The sequence below is a fragment of the Callithrix jacchus genome, chromosome 3 (genome assembly GCF_049354715.1).
Source record: "Callithrix jacchus isolate 240 chromosome 3, calJac240_pri, whole genome shotgun sequence".
Taxonomy (NCBI): Eukaryota; Metazoa; Chordata; class Mammalia; order Primates; family Cebidae; genus Callithrix; species Callithrix jacchus.
Window position 1 is genome coordinate 119,734,938 of NC_133504.1, and position 19,015 is coordinate 119,753,952.

General features: G+C 39.5%; 1 protein-coding gene across 3 annotated transcripts in view; it reads right to left on the minus strand.

Moving 5' to 3' along the window:
* FRAS1 (Fraser extracellular matrix complex subunit 1) overlaps positions 1–19,015 on the minus strand; it is a 470,538-nt gene that overhangs the window by 286,421 nt on the left and 165,102 nt on the right. For all 3 annotated transcript variants that reach the window (XM_035293463.3, XM_002745679.6, XM_078367938.1), the window contains exons 3-4: positions 17,699–17,806; positions 9,845–9,937 (exon numbers count right to left, since the gene is read on the minus strand). In XM_035293463.3, the coding sequence (XP_035149354.3) occupies positions 9,845–9,937; positions 17,699–17,806 (201 nt within the window). The remainder of the gene's footprint in view (positions 1–9,844; positions 9,938–17,698; positions 17,807–19,015) is intronic.

Consider the following 19,015-nt stretch of genomic DNA (forward strand, 5'->3'; position numbering starts at 1 on the left):
TAATTGTAACAACAGCCTACCAATCATCAAAGTTGTTCATCTGTAAAATTAGATGGCTATATTAGCTGATCTCTTCAGTACTCGTTCTCTCTGATCATGTAAATTTATTATGTAACCCAAGAGATGTAAAATTAAGCAATAGGCTCTCCCTTCCCAATAAGCTTGATAATTGTGGGAATTGAAAACTACATTCAAGCTTCATGCAGTGGCTCACACCTGTAATTCCAGCACTTTGGGGGACTGAAGTGGGTGGATCACTTGAGGTCAGGAGTTTGAGACCAGCCTGGCCAACATGGTGAAACCCCATCTCTACTAAAAATACAAAAATTAGTCCCAGCTTACGGTGAGCCAAGATTACGCCACTGCACTCCAGCCTGGGTGACAGAGTGAGACTCCATAACAACAACAAAAAAGCCTCCACTGTTTGATGTCAGAGCCATGGAAGAAAGTCCAGACTGTGATCCAAAGTGCGCATCATGATGAAAAGAAATCACTCTCACATCTCTGGAGGAGACAAGTCACCTAAGTTCACTCCACTTTTATGTCTTATGCCTGTCCCTGAAACAGTGATACCTCCTTCCCCAGAGTGAGTGTTCTGAGGATTGATAATGCAAATACACCCAGCCTAGCGATCAAGGCATCAGCACACACACACACACACACACACACACACACACACACGTATTCTCCATATACATTTATGAAAGCATTATTTCTTATAGACACTGTAGCAGCAAAGAGAGCACTATAAAATGAAGGAATAATAGATACACAAAGCAGTGCTCCCACAGGACCCAGTTTTACCTGTGCCATCATTAATACCTTTTTGAAAACATGACATTTTGACACTGGGCAGAAGCAACCTCTGCAGACAACATCTTAAATAAAAAATTCTCCTGCGTAGTCAACTAACAAGTTGGCTTGGCTGTTGACGTAAGTCCAAAAGAAAGATAAGGTCATAAACCATTTGCCTGGCTTACTGACAGAACAAAAATATAATTTTCCTTCATTTAATTTGTTCCTGTTATGGAGTTAAAGATCCAGAATACTAAATATCTGGGAATGTTCAGTGCATATTGTAATTACATCCTCTACTTTGAGGAGAACAAGGCTGAAGAATTCAATACTTATTTCTTGCCTTACAGATATAAATTAGTTCTCCTTTTAGCCTCACAGAAAAAGTGAGTAGGCCTGTCCCTTCCCACTCCTCTATTCAATCGGATTGGGCACTAGGGCATTACTTCCTGCCATTTCATTTTTCAGTAAACCTTCAAGGCCTATCTACTCAGATTTGACATTATCTGGTGCTAAGATTAGATTAGTAAAGAGAAAGAGAAGGGGGATTCATGGTCCTTTCCCTCCCTTTCACAAGGTAATTTGTGGGGAAAGCACAGAAAAAAAAATTCAAACGACTCTAAAACACATTTGAGGCTTGCCTCCCTGGCTGGTTGGCATGGCGAGGCACAGATCCAGAAGTTAATTTCAAAGTATAGCTTTGTGAAGGTCATAGATTAAATGATCCCCTAAATCCTGGCTGTAATAAACCCATGCAATACTCTCAAATAACCTGGAATCAGCCAAAAGGTCCAAGTGTTTTCCTCACTCCAGGAAAGATCCTGAGACTTGTCTTGACTTGCTGAAATGCCAGTTGTATAAGACGCTGCCTCCTCTGCAAGCAAAGGAGGTCCTCTCCTGAGGCTCTGCTGCTTTATAAAGGGGTACTCCTCTCATGCAGCCCTTAGCTCAGCCAGTCCTTCACTTTTCTTTGTTTGAACCATGTTCTCCGGGAGCAGTATTACTTCAACAGCTTCCCTCCTGCCACACCCAGTCTATCCGAAATCATCTTCTCAATCTCTCTTAGGGGAAAGCTTCCACTTCAGATCACCATTCCAAAGTTTGTAAAACACCAGGCTATTTTATAGCTATTGGGAGACGCCATTACCTGCCCTGTGGGAGGCAAGCCAGAGGCCAAAGAGAGAGGATCACTGCTATTCAGCGGGAGCGAAAAGTACACTGAAAACTGTTCCCTAAACAAACAGAAAGAAAATGCTACAAGAGTCAAAAACGAACACACAGACAAAACTAGTGATGCAAGTGATGAGGTGAGACCCAGACCAGACAAGCATTTAACCCACTTAAGAAAATTAATACACCACGGAGTGTCTGGTAAGAACATAGGGGAAGTGAAGAAAGGGAAGAAGGACAGAAAAACAAGAAATATAATTATTTTAACTTTATTAAGACTAAAATTAGAAGCTTTTGTCTTGCCTTAAAAAAAATCCATCCTTCAGCTCTATCTGAAGAAGCAATCCATTAGAGACTTTTTTCCCTAAAATACTATACTTTTAAAATGCAGCCTTTTACTCAGTTACATTAAGTACCAGAAATATAACGTTTTCAGAGGGAGTAAATTTTGAAAGTCACATTTGGAAAAGCAACACATGGGTATGTTCTTACCCAGTTTACAGCTTTCTGCATGGTGTATTATTGCAGAGCGATGAACCACAAGGGAGATGGGGAAAAGAAAGACCAGAGGGAGAACTTTCTGACTAACTAACCCATGGCAGATCTGTGGTCCTAGAGCTACCCAGCCACTGGTTACTGACCAACATGCCCTTAACATGAGGTCATGGAGAAGTTGGAGAAAAGATTTACTGATTGTTGTTTTTTTTTTTTTTTTTTTTTGAGTCATTTATGTTTATTGAGCACCTGCTCTGGGAAAAGTTCAGTGCCAAGTACCAGGTAGGTGAGAGGCAGGGAAGATCACTGGAAATACGTAGAAAATATTGTCAATATTCTCAGGCATCTTAAATTAAGAAAAGAAGGCTGCATATGTGCACACACGTGACATGAGAATGCATGTGATGTCATTAGAGTTGTCCATGCAAAGATTTACTGAATTCTGATTTCCATGTCCTTGATACCACCTCTTATTTGATATGTCTGGTTTTTTCTACCCCCTAGATCCTGGCCTTATTTTGGCTCCTAATAACTCCTTCGCTTGAAAGATTCAAGTTGGTATTTTTCACCTTGAACCATGCACTTATCCTAATCATTCTGAACTGGCATTATTTTCATCACAACTCTGCCCTGCAGCACTTTTCAGTTCGTAGGGATCTTCTTCTGTGACATGTAAAGACAACATCAGCCTACGTAACACAGGCTGAATCAAGCAGCACATGGTGATATGTGGTATAAAGACATTCCCAGTGTCAATCCCGCTTGGGTGTCTTTCAGCAACACATTGTGCAGAAGTGAAAGAGTGGCTTCCTTGTGTAATTCAGAAACAGTGGCTCGAGTAAGATAATCCTGCCCCACAGGGAAAAGAGCATGGTACTTTCCAAGTTTTAAGTCCCCACACTGACTTGCAGCCTAAAGTGGATATATTAAATCCTACTGACCTATGTTCTCTCCTGAATGGAGAGACACTAACTTAGGGAAAGTTTTGTATCAGGTGGAAGATGAGGATTAAAGCAAACTCTCTTTTCATCATAGTCAACCTTACCTGCTACCTCAGGTAACATTTATGAATTAATAAAGATGAACTGTCTATTTTCATAATTTCTATTATGGACTTTGCAGTTGGTAGTTTTTAATCATATTTAATACCTCTAAATTAATCCTGAAGGATCTGAAATGAGAAAATATAATTTAAAAAACTTGAGAATAGATTTCTAGTCCTGTAGTTCTAAACAGAGGGAAGGGGAGCATTTTGCCCCCAAGGGAAATTTGGCCATGTCTGCAAACATTTCTGGTTGTCATAACTGAGGAATGGTACTAGAATCTAGTAGGAAGAGACCAGGGATACTGCTAAATGTCCTATAATGCATAGAACAGCCCCCACAACAAAGCTTAAAGTGCCAGGATTGCTAAGTAGAAAATTTCTACTGTGTTAAAAAAGAGCCTTGAATTAGGAGTCAGAAGATCAGTGTTCTAGACCAGGTTTTGCCACTTATTAGTAATATGATATTAGGCAAGTACCTAAGCTTTTTACAATTAAATTTTTTCATATTTAGAAGATAGCCGAACAGGAAACAGCTCTGGAGTGCAGTTACCAGCAAGAACAATGCAGAAGGTGAGTGATCACCACATTGTCAAACGAATTATTACTGCCCACAGACCAGGAGATTCTCAGGCTGAGAAGTGCCATGAGTTTCCAGCATGGCTGTTTCAGCTGGAGTAGCAGGTCTCCACACAAAAACTCACACAAATCTGAGCAGCCGTTTCAACTGGTGCCTGGAATGCTTTGGAGAGACAGCTGCCCATTCAACTGAAAAAAAGGGGGCTGCAACAGGGAGCCCCGATCTGGCTCAGCAGGTTCCACCCCCTCAAAGACCAGCAATCTGAAGTGCTCTGGATTGAGAGTTTCACAGCAAGAGCAGCTAGACCTGAGATCACCCACCTCTGAGGGGGGAAGAAAGTCCACCACTTCCAAGGCAGTCTGCCATTACCAAGGCAGTGTGCCATTTCCAAGGCAATCTGCCATTACCAAAGCAGTCCGTCATTACAGAGGCAGTCCAGCATTACTGAGGCAGACCACCATTGCCAAGGCAGTTCTAACTATACCTCCATAAACAAAACCGCAAGGAAGTTCACACAGCATGGGCAGAGCCCATGACAGCTCAGCAACACCAATGCTGCAAGACTGTGACTAGGCTACCTCCTCGCTGGGCAGGGCATCTCTGAAAAAAGGCAGCAGCATGTCAGGAACTTATAAATAAAGCATCACCTTCCCAAGACAGAGCATCTCGGAAAAAAGGTAGATATGAGTTCTGCTGGAACAGACTTAAAGGTACCTGTCCAGCAGCTCTGAACAGAACAACAGAGCTCACAGCTCAGCACTTGAGCTCCAATAAAGGACAGACTGTCTCCTCAAGCAGCTCCTGACTCCTGTATATCCAAAGAGACAATTCATAAAGGAGAGCTCAGGCTGACATCTGGTTGGTATCCTTCAGGGAAGAAGATAACAGAAGAAACTGGCAGCAACCCTTACTGTTCTGCAGCTGCCACAGGTGATCCCCAGGCAAGGAAGATCTGGAGTAGACCTTCAGCAGTCCTACAGCAGAGGGACCTGACTATTAGAAGGAAAGCTAAAACACAGAAAGAAATAATTTCATCATCAACAAAAAGGATGTTCACTCAGAGACCCCATCTGAAAGTCACCAATGACAAAGACCACAGATAAATAAATCCACAGAGATGGGAAGAAACCAGTGCAAAAAGGATGAAAACACCCAAAACCAGAATGCCTTGCCTCCTCCAAGGATCACAGCTCCTCACCAGCAATGGAACAAAGCTGGATGGAGCATGAGTCCAATGAATTCACAGAAACAGGCTTCAGAAGGTGGGTAATAACAAACTTCTCTGAGTTAAAAGAACATGTCTAACATGATGCAAAGAAGCTAAGAACATTAAAAAAAAGTTTGATGAAATGCTAACGAGAATAAACAGCTTAGACAAGAATATAAATGACTCAATGGGGCTGAAAAACACGACATGAGAACTTCATGAAGCATACATAAGTTTCAATAGCCAAATTGACCACCCAGGAGAAAGGATATCAGAGATTGTAGATCAACTCAATGAAATAAAATGAGAAGGCAAGATTAGAGAAAAAAGAGTGAAAAGAAATGAACAAAGTCTCAAAAAATATGGGATTATGTGAAAAGACCTAATCTGTGTTTTATAGGTGTCCCTGAATGTGACGGAGACAATGAATCCAAGCTGAAAAACACTCTTCAGGGTATTAACCAGGAGAACTTTCCCAACCTAGCAAGGCAGGCCAATATTCAAGTCCAGGAAATCAGACACCACCACAAAGATATTCCTCAAGAAGAGCAAACCCAAGGCACTACTTAATCGTCAGATTGACCAAGGATAAAATGAAGGAAAAAAATGCAAAGGGCAGCCAGAGAGAAAGGTCAAGTTACCCACAAAGGAAAGCCCATCAGATTCACAGTGGATCTCTCAGTAGAAACCCCACAAGCCAGAAGAGTGAGGACCAATATTCACCATTCTTAAAGAAAAGAATTTTCAACCTAAAATTTCATATCCAGCCAAACTAAGCTTCATAAGTGAAAGGGAAATAAAATCCTTTATGAACAAGCAATTGCTCAGAGATTTCATCACCACCAGGCCTGCTTTAAAAGAGCTCCTGAAAGAAGCACTAAACATACAAAGGAACAACCAGTACCAGCCACTTCAAAAACATACCAAATGGTAAAGAGCATAGACGCAATGAAGAAACTGCATCAACTAATGGGCAAAACAACCAGCTAGCATCAAAATGGCAGGATCAGATTCACACATAATAATATTAACCTTAATTGCAAATGGGCTAAGTGCCCCAGTCAAAAGACACAGACTGGCAAATTGGATAAAAAGTCAAAACCCAAAAGGTAGCAGAAGATAAGAAATAAGTAAGATTAGAGCAGAACTGAAGAAATTAGAGACACAAAAATCCATTCAAAAAATCAACAAATCCAGGAGCTGGTTTTTTGAAAAGATTAACAAAATAGACAGACCACTAGCCAGATTAATAAAAAAGAAAAGAAAGAATAATCAAATAGATGAAATAAAAAATGGTAAGGGGGATACCACTAGTGATTCCACACAAATACAAACCACCATCAGATTACTACAAACAACTCTATGCATATTATCCAATAAACTTGGAAGAAATGGATAAATTCCTGGACACCTGCACCCTCCCAAGCCTAAACCAGGAAGAAGTCAAAACCCTGAATAGACCAATAACTAGGGCTGAAGTTGAGGCAGCAATTAATAGCCTACCAACAACAAAAAAAAAAAAGCCCAGGTCCAGATGGGTTCACAGCCGAATTCTACCAGACATGCAAAGATGAGCTGATACCACTCCTTCTGAAACTATTCCAAACAATCCAAAAAGAGGGAATCCTTCCCAAATCATTTTATGAGAACATCATCCTGATACCAAAACCCAGCAGAGACTCAACAAGAAAAGAAAACTGGAGGCCAATATCCATGATGAACATAGATGCAAAAATCTTCAATAAAATACTGGCAAACTGATTGCAACAGCTCATGAAAAAGCTTTCCATCATGACCAAGTAGGTTTCATCCCATAAATGCAAGGCTGGTTCAACATATGCAAGTCTATACGTGTAATTCACCACATAAACAGAACCAAAGACAAAAGCCACATGAGTATCTCAATAGATACAGAAAAGGCCTTTGACAAAATTTAACAACCTTTATGCTAAAAACTCTCAATAAACTAGGTATCGATGGAATGTATCTCAAAATAATAAAAGCTATGACAAACCCACAACCAATATCATACTGAATGGGCAAAAACTGGAAGCATTCCCTTTGAAATCTGGCACTAGACAAGGATGCCCTCTCTCACCATTCCTATTCCATGTAGTATTGGAAGTTCCAGCCAGAACAATCAGGCAAGAAAAAGAAATAAAGGGTATTCAATTAGTAAAGGAGGAAGCCAAATTGTTTCTACTTGCAGACAACATGATCATATATTTAGAAGAACCCATTGTCTCAGCCCAAAATTTCCTGAAACTGATAAGGAACTTCAGTAAAGTCTCAGGATACAAAATTAAGGTGCAAATATCACAAGCATTCTTATACTCCAATAACAGACTTAAAGAGAGACAAATCAAGAACGAAATGCCATTCAATTGCTAAAAAGAGAATAAAATACCTAGGAATACAACTAACAAAGGATGTAAAGGACCTCTTCAAGGAGAACTAAAAACCACTGTTCAAGGAAATAAGAGAGGATACAAATTGCTGGAAAAACATTCCATGTTCATGGTTAGGAAGAATCAATATTGTCAAAATGGCCATACTGCACAAAGTAATTTATATATTCAATGCTATCCCCATCAAGCTACCTATGACCCTCTTCACAGAACTGGAAAAAACCACCTTAAACTTCATATGGAACCAAAAGAGAGCCTACACAGCCAAGTCAATTCTAAGCAAAAAGAACAAACCTGGAGGCATCACCCTACCTGACTTCAAACTATACTGCAAGCCTACAGTAATTAAAACAGCCTGGCACTGGTACCAAAACAGAGTTATAGACCAACAGAACAGAACAGCAGCCTTGGAAGCAACATGACACATCTACAAACATCTCATCTTTCATAAACCTGACAAAAACAACCAATGGGGGAAAAATTCCCTGTTTAATAAATGGTGCAGGGAAAACTGGCTAGACATATCAGAAAGCAGAAATTGAACCCCTTCCTGACACCTTACACTAAAATTAACTCCAAATGTATTAAAGACTTCAACGTAAGACCTAACACCATAAAAACCTTAGAAGAAAACTTAGACAAAACCATTCAGGACATAGGCATAGGAAAGGACTTCATGACTAAAACACCAAAGGCATTGCAACAAAAGTCAAAATAAGCAAATGGGATCTAATGAGATTCTAGAGCTTCTGTACAGCAAAAGAAACAATCATTAGAGTGAACCGGCAACCAACAGAATGGGAAAAAATTTTGCAACATACCCTTCTGACGAAGGACTTATTTATATGCAGAATTTACAAAGAACTAAAACAGATTTCCAAGAAAAAAAAACCAAACAAACCCATTCAAAAGTGGGTGAAGGATATGAACAGACACTTTTCAAAAGCAGACATTGTTGAGGCCAACAAACATAAGAGAAAATGCTCATGATCATTGGTCATCAGAGAAATGCAAATCAAAACTACATTGAGATACCATCTCACACCAGTTAGAATGGTGATCATTAAAAAATCTGGCGATGACAGATGCTGGAGAGGATGTGGAGAAACATGAACACTCTTACACTATTGGTGGGAGAGTAAATTAGTTCAACCATTGTGGAAGACAGTGTGGCTATACCTCAGGGACCTAGACATAGAAATTCCATTTGACCCAGCAATCCCATTACTGGCTATGTATCCAAAGGATTATAAATTGTTTTATTATAAAGACACATGCACATGTACATTCATTGCAGCACTGTTTACAAGAGCAAAGACTTGGAACCAACCCAAATGCCCATTGATGATAGACTAGACAGGGAAAATGTAGCACATATACATCATGGAATACTATGCAACCATAAAAAACAATGCATTTGTTTCCTTCATAGGGACATGGATGAATCTGGAAACTATCACTCTCAGCAAACTGACACAAGAACAGAAAATCCAACACCGCATGTTCTCGCTCATAGGTGGGTGTTGAACAATGAGAACACATGTACACGGGGAGGGGAGCATCACACACTGGGGTCTTTTGGGGGGGAATATGGGAGTGACAACAGGGGTAGGGAAGTTGGGGAGGAATAACATGCAGAGAAATGCCAGATATAGGTGACAGAGGGATCAAGGCAGCAAAACACGTTGCCATGTATCTACCTATGCAACAATCCTGCATGTTCTGCACATGTACCCCAGATCCTAAAGTGCAACATAATATATATTTAAAAATTTTTTTTTCATATTTACCATGGGAGTAATAATATCTACTATTCTCACCAGCTAAGGGTTGTTTGTAACTCTCAAAGTGAAAATGTATGTAGTATACAAAAGGAATAAAGTCCTTTTATTATTCAGTATCACAACTTCTTCAACATCAACATTCTCAGACACAAATTCAATCTCCAAATATTTATGTAGTGCCTACACAATGTTTTACTCCTATGCTACAAGAAACCTAAATGCTCACAGAAAGTCACATGGGCTTCACATCCTCCACTGCCAGGGCAAAGAAAAAAAAAACTCATCAAAACAAGTTTAACATTCAGCTTTCCCTTGTCAGAGATCTGCAGACACGAAATCAACCTTGGGTAAGAAAACACTTACCTCGTGGATTTTCTTTTCATGATGGCAAGATCCTGGAGTCCTCAAAACACACTCAGGGCAGCACTGGTTGGCAGCTATTTGAAGCACTTCTCCCTGAGCATTTAAAAGCAGCTCAAAGTAAAACAACAGTAGCACACACTGAGCCACAATAGTTCATCAGACCCTAAGTCATCTTACATTCACCAAATCTCATGTGTTTCTGAGGTGACAACAGACAGGATAAAATGAACAGACTGAAAAAAAGGTTCTGTGCCCAGAAGAGCTTCACTCAAATATAAAATGAATATCTTCAGTAATTTCCTTAAAAAAAAAAGTCTACATCTTTTCACATGTGATGAAGTTGAGACTTTTTTCACCAGAAACGTTTGGAGTTTCACACGAGACAAGCAGTTTCCGCCTGCCAGGAGGAGGAAGAAGACTCAGGTGGGGAGGATGGACACAGAGTTGGCAAGTCTTCCAGCTGTCTATATCTTAGACAGCCTAGGGCAGTCTACGCTCCAATCTCCTGTCTCAAGTAAAAGTTACCCATGACAACTTCAACCAGTGCAGCAGCTGAAGTTCTTATGGGTAACTTTTACTTGACATAGGAGATTGGAGGACAGAGTTCTGAGAGGAAGTAATATCTCTGCAGAGGTATCATATATATATACACTGTGGTAAGCTGAGTAGAATTCCTAGGCTCTAGTAAAGATCTATATTGTTTTCAGGGCTTTTATCATTGTAATTGTGTTTCTTGATACTATCAAGAGAATAGGCCACCACCTGATACCCCAGGATTTACTGGGGAGGTGTCACATGTCAACCATCCATTCACCACTGTAAAGAATCTGTTTAAGAGTTATTAAAAATATGGAGTGAAGAGCGTTAGCTTGTCTTTGAGGCCCACGACTCTCATGTTAGATCTTTTACTCATGCTGCTCCTCTACTTAGGATTTTTCTCAAGTCTAGTGATGTGTCAGAACAAGCAATGAGTGATTTTGATCAACAATGGTAGGAGACCCTACATTAGCCAGGAAATCATGACTTATCCACAGGATAAAAGTCTACCAAGAATTCAATCAGTAGAATAAAAAAAATCATTTGTGTGTGTGTGTGTTAATATTATTAATGTTTATTATTTATTTTTGGCTGCTTTTATTTAAAAAAGAATTTTACCTATGAGAGAATTCTAACATTATTAATTATATCTACAAGAGTGGATGAGAAATAGGACTGTTTTTATAACCACTAATCCACTAAACAGATAAATACATCAGTAACAGTGACCATCAAATTCCTATTTTTTAGATAAAGGATAAAACTTATATGACATGGGATTTTATGAAATTATACATACTGTGCAACATTAATCACTTTTCAGAAAAGTACCCTCTGAACTCCAAGATAAAACTATACTTGTCTGATTTCTAATAAGAAAATTGGAGAAACTACATTAGCCTAATTTCCCCTAAGAATTTTATAGAGATAGAAAATAACATGATCTAAGTGTTGTTGATATTCTAACACAGAAGCCAGGAGCAAGGGAGAAAGGCAGGTAAAATGGCAGACTTCAAGGAAGGTTTCATGCACCCAAATTAGTTTTCTTTGTTTTACATAAAAGCTGATTTTCAAGTTTAGCCCTCAAAGCTCATTTTATAAATAGGATATGTATATGTGTTTGAGTGTGTGTGTGTGTGTGTGTGTGTGTGTGTGTGTGTGTGTGTGTGTATTTATTTATTTTGCTAGTGGCAGTAGGGGGAGGGGAGAGGATGGTTCCCAACTTGGTCTATCTATTGAACTTCTGGTGGCATATGAAAGAGGTAAGTCAAAGGAGGAACAAAAATTTTGCATGCGGGTGCTTGAAGAACGAGAAGCAGAAAGTCCCTGCCACCTAACCATGTAACCCTGAACAGCTTGGTGAACTGTGTGCTGCATGGAACACAGAGGACTCCTTCCTTCTCCAGGCTTTTCAGTGTCCTGCTTTAGAAAGTGGTTTCAGGGGCAAAAAGCATCAGTGAAGATTGCCGGGGACAAGATTACTTGCTTAGGACCTGGGAGAACCACTAACAATAATGATAGTTTGATCATTATAGCTAACACCTATTGAGTGCTTACAATAGCAGGGTACTCCTCTAAGAATTTATATGGATATGAATATGTACATATATGCACACACAGACATATACATATATATACAGAGAGAAAGAGTTAATTTAATTTTCACAACTTTATTAGGTAAATGTCATTATTATCTGCATTGAGGTTTGCAGCCAAAACCTCACCATGTAATGCCATGTTTCTTTGCATGGCAGTGTTCTTTGTGCAGACATATTCTTCAGAAATCCTTAGACAGAATAGCTTCTGACAGAACTGGGTTAACTATTCAAGGTTCTAAATGCCTTTGTGTTCTTTCTCTCAATCTTCTGTTCTTTGGGAGGCTGAGGCAGTTGGATCACTTGAGGTCAGGAGTTAGAGACCAGCCTGGCCAACATAGTGAAACCCAGTCTCTACAAAAATACAAAAAGTAGCTGGGTATGGTGCCACATGCCTGTAATCCCAGTTACTTGGGAGGCTGAAGCAGGAGAATCACTTGAACCAAAGAGGCAGAGGTTACAGTAAGCAGAGATTGCACCACTGCACTCCAGCCCGGGCCACAGAATGAAACTTTATCTAAAATTAAATAATAATTTAATTTAGGTACAGCAGTGATTCACAAACTTGTGTGCCACATACTAAAGTAAGAGTACCACAGCAGATGTGAATAACAGCAACACATGCTGCTGAAAGCACAAAAGAAAACTTAAAAGCAACACAGTATAGTGAAAATCACACTGGGACATGAGCCAAAGCCTAAGGTTGTTGACATGGCCATGCCACCTCTTGGCTCTGGATAAGTGACTAAACCACTAAAAATCAGTTTCTTCATTTACAGACTGAGGATGTCTGACTAAATAATTTCTAAAGGTCCTTTCTAGTTCTTCCATTCTATGATCCTATTTCATTACTTGAAATAAAGAGCCCAAAAGCTCTCCGGAATATTTCCACGATCTTAGAGTTGAAAAGTTTTTATGGTTGGATCATCTGGTTCAAGCCTCTCATTTTACAGATAAGGAATCTCCTTCCTTAGAGTTCATGCTCTCTGATTCCTATATTGCCTTGATCCACAAATTTACTGATCACTCTCTCACATTCACTCAGTAAAGACCTGACACCTGGATCTCTGACTTTTTTCTGCCTGTGTCTGGATGACTCTGGATACCTTCAGTGCCCATTAAAATGATATTTTATCTTTGTACACTCCTAACCACCTCAATTCAAGTGATTTTCATCTCTATTTCACACAGCCATGGCCAACCTTAAAACCTGTCCACACTCTAATGAACCTGGGCCTCCTAGTCTTTAGCACCCTCTCACCCTTACTGTCACTCATCTTCACATTCCCTCCGGGGAGATCCTTGAGCACTTCTTTTCCTTCCAGTCATTCAACCCCCAGCTGGCCCCCCATTCTCCAATTCATGTAAACCTCAAAGTCCAGAAACCATTCCTTCTAATTCACTCATTCTGTCTCTTCTCCCCTCTAACTCCCATCTCTTCAACTTCTCTCTCAAGTCTGGCTATTACCCTTTCCTTCCTAAGGTGATTATATCTCTTTCATGCTAATATCAAAAAACTAAAAAGTAAAACACAACAAAACCCTCTCCCTTCCCTTGTGCAATCATTCCAAAAAATGTTGACTAGGTGTCTTCTGTGTGCTGCGTACTATGCTGTTTGACAGGCTGCAACAGGAAGAAGGCAAGATTCCTGCTCTCAGAAAGCTAAGTGTCTGGAGGAAGAAGCAGATAAATAAACAGGCATTGCAGTCTGGTCAAGGAGGATGAATAGGGCAAGCACAAAGCACCACAGAAGCACACTGAAGGACTTGATGGTTAAGGATGGGAGATTTAGAGAAACCTGTCAGATGTAATGCTGCCTACCTAAGGCCCCACTTCTCTCCTTCCACCCTCAGTCAAGCTCCTGAAAGGATGGCCTCTATTCAGACTTCATTTCTTCACTTACCATTCATTCTTCATTTCTTTGCAGTACAGTTGCCACCCCCCTCACTCTACTGATATCAACCTCAGCGTGGCCACCGGTGGCCTACATGCTGCCAGACCTGAAGGGTCATATTAAGTTCTCCTCCTACTGATTCCTTCCACTGTGCTCAACATGGTTAACACAAACTTTCTGAGCATCTTCCATTCTCCTGGTGATGATAATATTACTCTCTTCTTTGGCCATTTCTTTCCTTACCCCTCTCTCACCAAGCTTCTCAATCTTCTCATGCACTTTAATGCTTACCTCCCCTTAAATGACTGTGTTCCCCAAATTCCGTCCTTCATCTTGTACCCTTTTCTCACACAATCTCTGTGGCTGAGTTCATTAGTTCTACATGTTTGCACTACTATGTATGTGCTGATGACAGCTACGTTATATCCCCAGCCCCGTCTTCTCCTCTGAGCCTTAGACTTACATATCCAGCTACCATTCTGACATAGCCACCTGGCTCTTTCCCAGACATTTCAAATCCAATGCCACCCAAACTGAAATCATCATTTTTCCCAGATGGGCTGCTTTTCCTCATTCTCCTGTATTCTCAATATCAGCTGGGGACTCAGCTAAGCAACTAGTCATTAAGCCCACTTTCTCCCACATCCCATATCTGGTACATTAGCAAACCCCTCCAAGCTCTTCCTTCATGAAACAATAAATTCCAAATGTGACTTCTCTGCTGTCAGTCTGGTTCCATTACTATCATCCTTTCACCTGGATTCTCACAGTAGCTTCTTACTGGTTTCACTGTTTCTATACTTGGTTTTTCACTGTAATCTTAATGTAGTAGCCAGACTGATCCTAATGAAATTGAAGTCAGATCATGTTGCTTCTCTCCTTAAACCTCTCCAGTGGCTTCCAGTGGCTTCTCGTCTCACTCTAAGTGAGAATATCACAGTCATTTCTCCTCTTCCTTTCTCTCACCCTCCTACCTTCAGCCACTTCTGCTGATTTATCCCCTAAATATTTGTCAACTCTGCACTTATCTCTTGATCCCTACACTACCAGTGCTCTAATTCTGCTATTCATCAACTCTGGATGATTCTCTCAGCCTCTAAACCCATCTCCTCCTTTCTAATATTGTGCATTATCTTTGAAAAACCCGAGAGAGTTTTTTTTTTCTAAAAAAGCTGGCCATTCCACCCTTATGCCTAAAAACTTTGTTAGTATTCTATCACCTTAAAAATAAAATTCCAAACTCCATACTATACTATGTAAGGCTCTGCACCACCTTGAACTTGCCAAATCTCTAGCCTCATCTCTCATTAATTCATTCAGTCAGTAAAAAAATTATTGAGTGCCTACCATGTGTCAGGTGTTACTGTAGGTGTTGTGGATATACAGAGAATTAAAGAGACAGTAAACAAAAAATATCAGTAAAATAGTAGTTAGTATCAAAAAGGAAAATACATTCTAGAAGACGGATACAAAATGTGTGGTAGGGGGTAGAGATTTGCAATTTTAAACATAATGACATCCAGGTAAGACTTGAAGTAAAAGATCAAGCAATATAAGTATACATATATGTATATAAACATACCTCTATCTCTTTCTGTGTATGTGTGTGTTTGTGTGTGTGTATATATATTATAGATATTATACACAAATACATATATATGTGCATACCAGACACACTTCTGCCAAAGGGCCTTTGCACTTTGCTGTTCCCTCTGAAATTGTTATTTCTCAGATATATGCATATGTATTCAGGGAACAACAAGGAGGCTTGGCGTCTGCAGTGGTGAGCAAGGGAGAGAACAGTGGAAGATGAATTAGAGGGGTACAGTAGTATCTTAAAGGACATTGTGAGATGTTACTTTGAGTGAGAAGAGAAGCCACTGGAAGCCACTGGAGGGGTTTAAAGAGAGAAACAACATTATCTGACTTCAATTTCATTAGGATCACTCTGGGTACTATATCAAGATTACAGTGAAAAGGATAAGTATAGAAACAGTGAAACCAGTTAAGAGGCTACTGTGAGAATCCAGGCAAAAGGATGATAGTAATGGAACCAGACTGACAGCAGAGAAGTCACATTTGGAATTTATTGTTTCATGAAGGAAGAGCTGGGAGGAGGTTGCTGATGTACTAGATATGGGATGTGAGAGAAAAGAGTCAAAGGTGACGCTGAGTTTTCTGGCAACTGGGAGAATGAGGTTGCCATTTACCAAGATGAGAAAAATTAGAAGAGCAAATTAGGAAGAGATAAAATTACAAGTTTGGTATAGAACAAAGATGGGAGACTTTCTCCATGAAGGGCCAGATAGTAAATATTTAGCTTTTGAGAGTCACACATGGTCTACATGGCAACTATACAGTGCCATTGTTATAGTGCAAAAGCAGCCAAGGACAATACATACACAAATGAGTGAGCCTGTGTTTCCATAAAACTTTATTTACCAATGGTGAAATTTGATTTCACATAATTTTCACATTACAAAATATTGTTTTCAATTTTTTTCAATCATTTAAAAAATGTAAAAGGCATTCTTAGTTAAAAAGCTGTACAAAAACAGGCAGTGGGCCAGATTGAGTCTGCTAACCCCTGATACAGAACATGCTTAGATTTCAGCAATGCAATCCATGTCTTCTAACATGTAATTCAAGGATTCTTTCATGACAACACAATTCTTCACATGAAGTGGGGGAGGGCATTTTTCATGGCGTTTTCACCACAAGATCAAATTCTGATGTGACTGACTTAGCAAGACAAATAGTGACTTTTTTTTAGGAATATTTGCCCTACAAATAGAAAGCTCCATAATATACAACAAAATATTATCAAATTTGCCAGCATTTAAAGTACCCCTGGCTTCTCAGGAATACACTCATGCAGAATGAAGGAATATTCTTAAAGGCATGCCTTCACTCCAGCATCAGGTACAAACAGAACCTTATTAGCATGGGATGGCATAAAGACTCAAGATTAATTATTGGAGGGAGCCAAAATGTAGAAAAATAAACTGAAAATTGACAGAATGCTTTATGAATAAAATAATTGCTCTTGTCCAGGGAGTTTCAAAAGTTCAAATTTAAAGCTTAAGCTTTTTTGAAAAATAGATTCACTTTAAAAAGAAAAGAGTCAGCATCTAGAAAAAGTATTATTCTAACAGAATAGATGTGTAGTCAGAAAAAAACTGAAAATTTTTAACAGAAGGGAAGGGAGGAAATACCAATCATAGACTTGGTCAAATACAAGGATATTTCTTGAATCAGAGACTTGCTCACACTCCTAGAGAACCCAATGGTAGCACAATAATACAATCAGTGGCAGATCCAAATGATATTTTTAGAAAATCTTTTTCAATAAATCAATTTTGACTTTCAGTTCATTCAGCGGTTCATGCATGTTGCAGTTAATGTCAGTAGCTTTGGCACTGGTCAGACTTGAGGTAAAATCTCTGGGCAGCAGTTTATTAACTGCATGATCATGGTTAAGTTGGTTCAAATCTCCAGGCTTCACTTTCCTCATCTATAAAGTGGGGGTGAAGATACCTGCCCCACATAATATTAAATGGGATAACATTTTTAAGACCTTAAACCAAGTGCCTAGTCCAGTGTAAATGCCCAATAAATGGAAATTAGGATGTTCTTAGATATGATACATCAAAATTCTGGAAATTAGGATATTCTTAGATACAACATGTTAAAATTCTCTTCTGCATTTCATAAAACTTTCAATTAGAGATTAGAATAAATGTCAAAAACAGATATCTGAAATGATCCAAAATCCTGACCCTTCACTGACTTTACCAATACATTTAGGACACAATTAGGATACCGTACCTTTTCAAAGGCACATTGAGGGTTTCTGCAAACAGCAGGTTTGCAGATAACGATATCACCATGGCAACGGCAGTTCTGGCATGAATCGGGCTTCCAAATTGTGGCATCCTGCAAAGAGGCATAAGCTCTGATTTAAAAACTGATCAGTCAAGGTATGAGCACACAAAAGCAGCACCATCAATAGTCCCACATCCTGAGAAATTAAAAGACAAAGAAAAGTCACAGGCACACTGCACACAGTATTTGCTGGGCACTGATTAAACCCCATGGGGCAATATAATCAGTATAATCCATTTCACAACAGTCAACCCACGTAGCCAAAGACAAGGGGATGCAGCAGAGAGCTGTCGATATCCAGAGTAAAAATCATCGATTGGCCTGAAGCCACAGGAGGACAAGTTGCTCCCTGACTTGAAGTTTCACTTTGCTTAACTAGCAGAAACCACTGGAGCATGTTTAAGGGAAAATGACACTTTTGACTAGCACTAACCAGCATCCTAAAAGCAGTAGTTGCCACTAGATACTAGAAGCAGCACAGGCTGTGTTTTTCAGCTCTTTGCTACTTCATCGTCTAATATTCATCAGAAACAAGAAGGATTTGAGTAAGTAGTTGGATTTTTAAAAACAGATGCACCAACACATGTATGAGTGACTATTTTATGCCTGGCTGGGTGCTGAGCATATTGAGGTATAAATGAAGCATAAGTGTGGGCAGTATCCCTGAGGATCTCACAAATTATTTGGGGTCATGAGCATGAGAGAATTAAATAAACATAAATTAATGTTACTATGTTATTACTCCACAATTTAGAAAGGAAAACAACGGTCATGAACAGAAGAGTGAACCCTGGATCAGTAAAGGGTCTCAGAAATTCCTTCTCTATTTCTCACCTTCCCTTATTCTGAATCCACACTTCAATTGTGCCCATTTTGAAGTAACTTTGAAACCAACTGTCTCATAGATTCCACAGAAACCTGTTTCTGGCCATTGACAGGCTGCTCTGATGACTTCAAATTGAAACACTAAACATCCCATGGGCTATACAGAGATTTGTTTTCCCAGAGATTTCCTAACCCAAATTCCTACATAAGTTGAAAGCAGCCATACTGCTTGGCTAAGTTTCAAACACTAAATCTTTTTGAAGAGTACTGTCCATGTTATTCTCTGGCTTAAAAGTGTACACTGCTCAGGTGATGATGGGTGCACCAAAACCTCAGAAATCATCACTAAAGTACTTATTTATGTAACTACACACACCCGTTCCCCAAAAAAAACTATTATAATAACAAAAAATCAAAAAGAAACTCAAAGCCAAT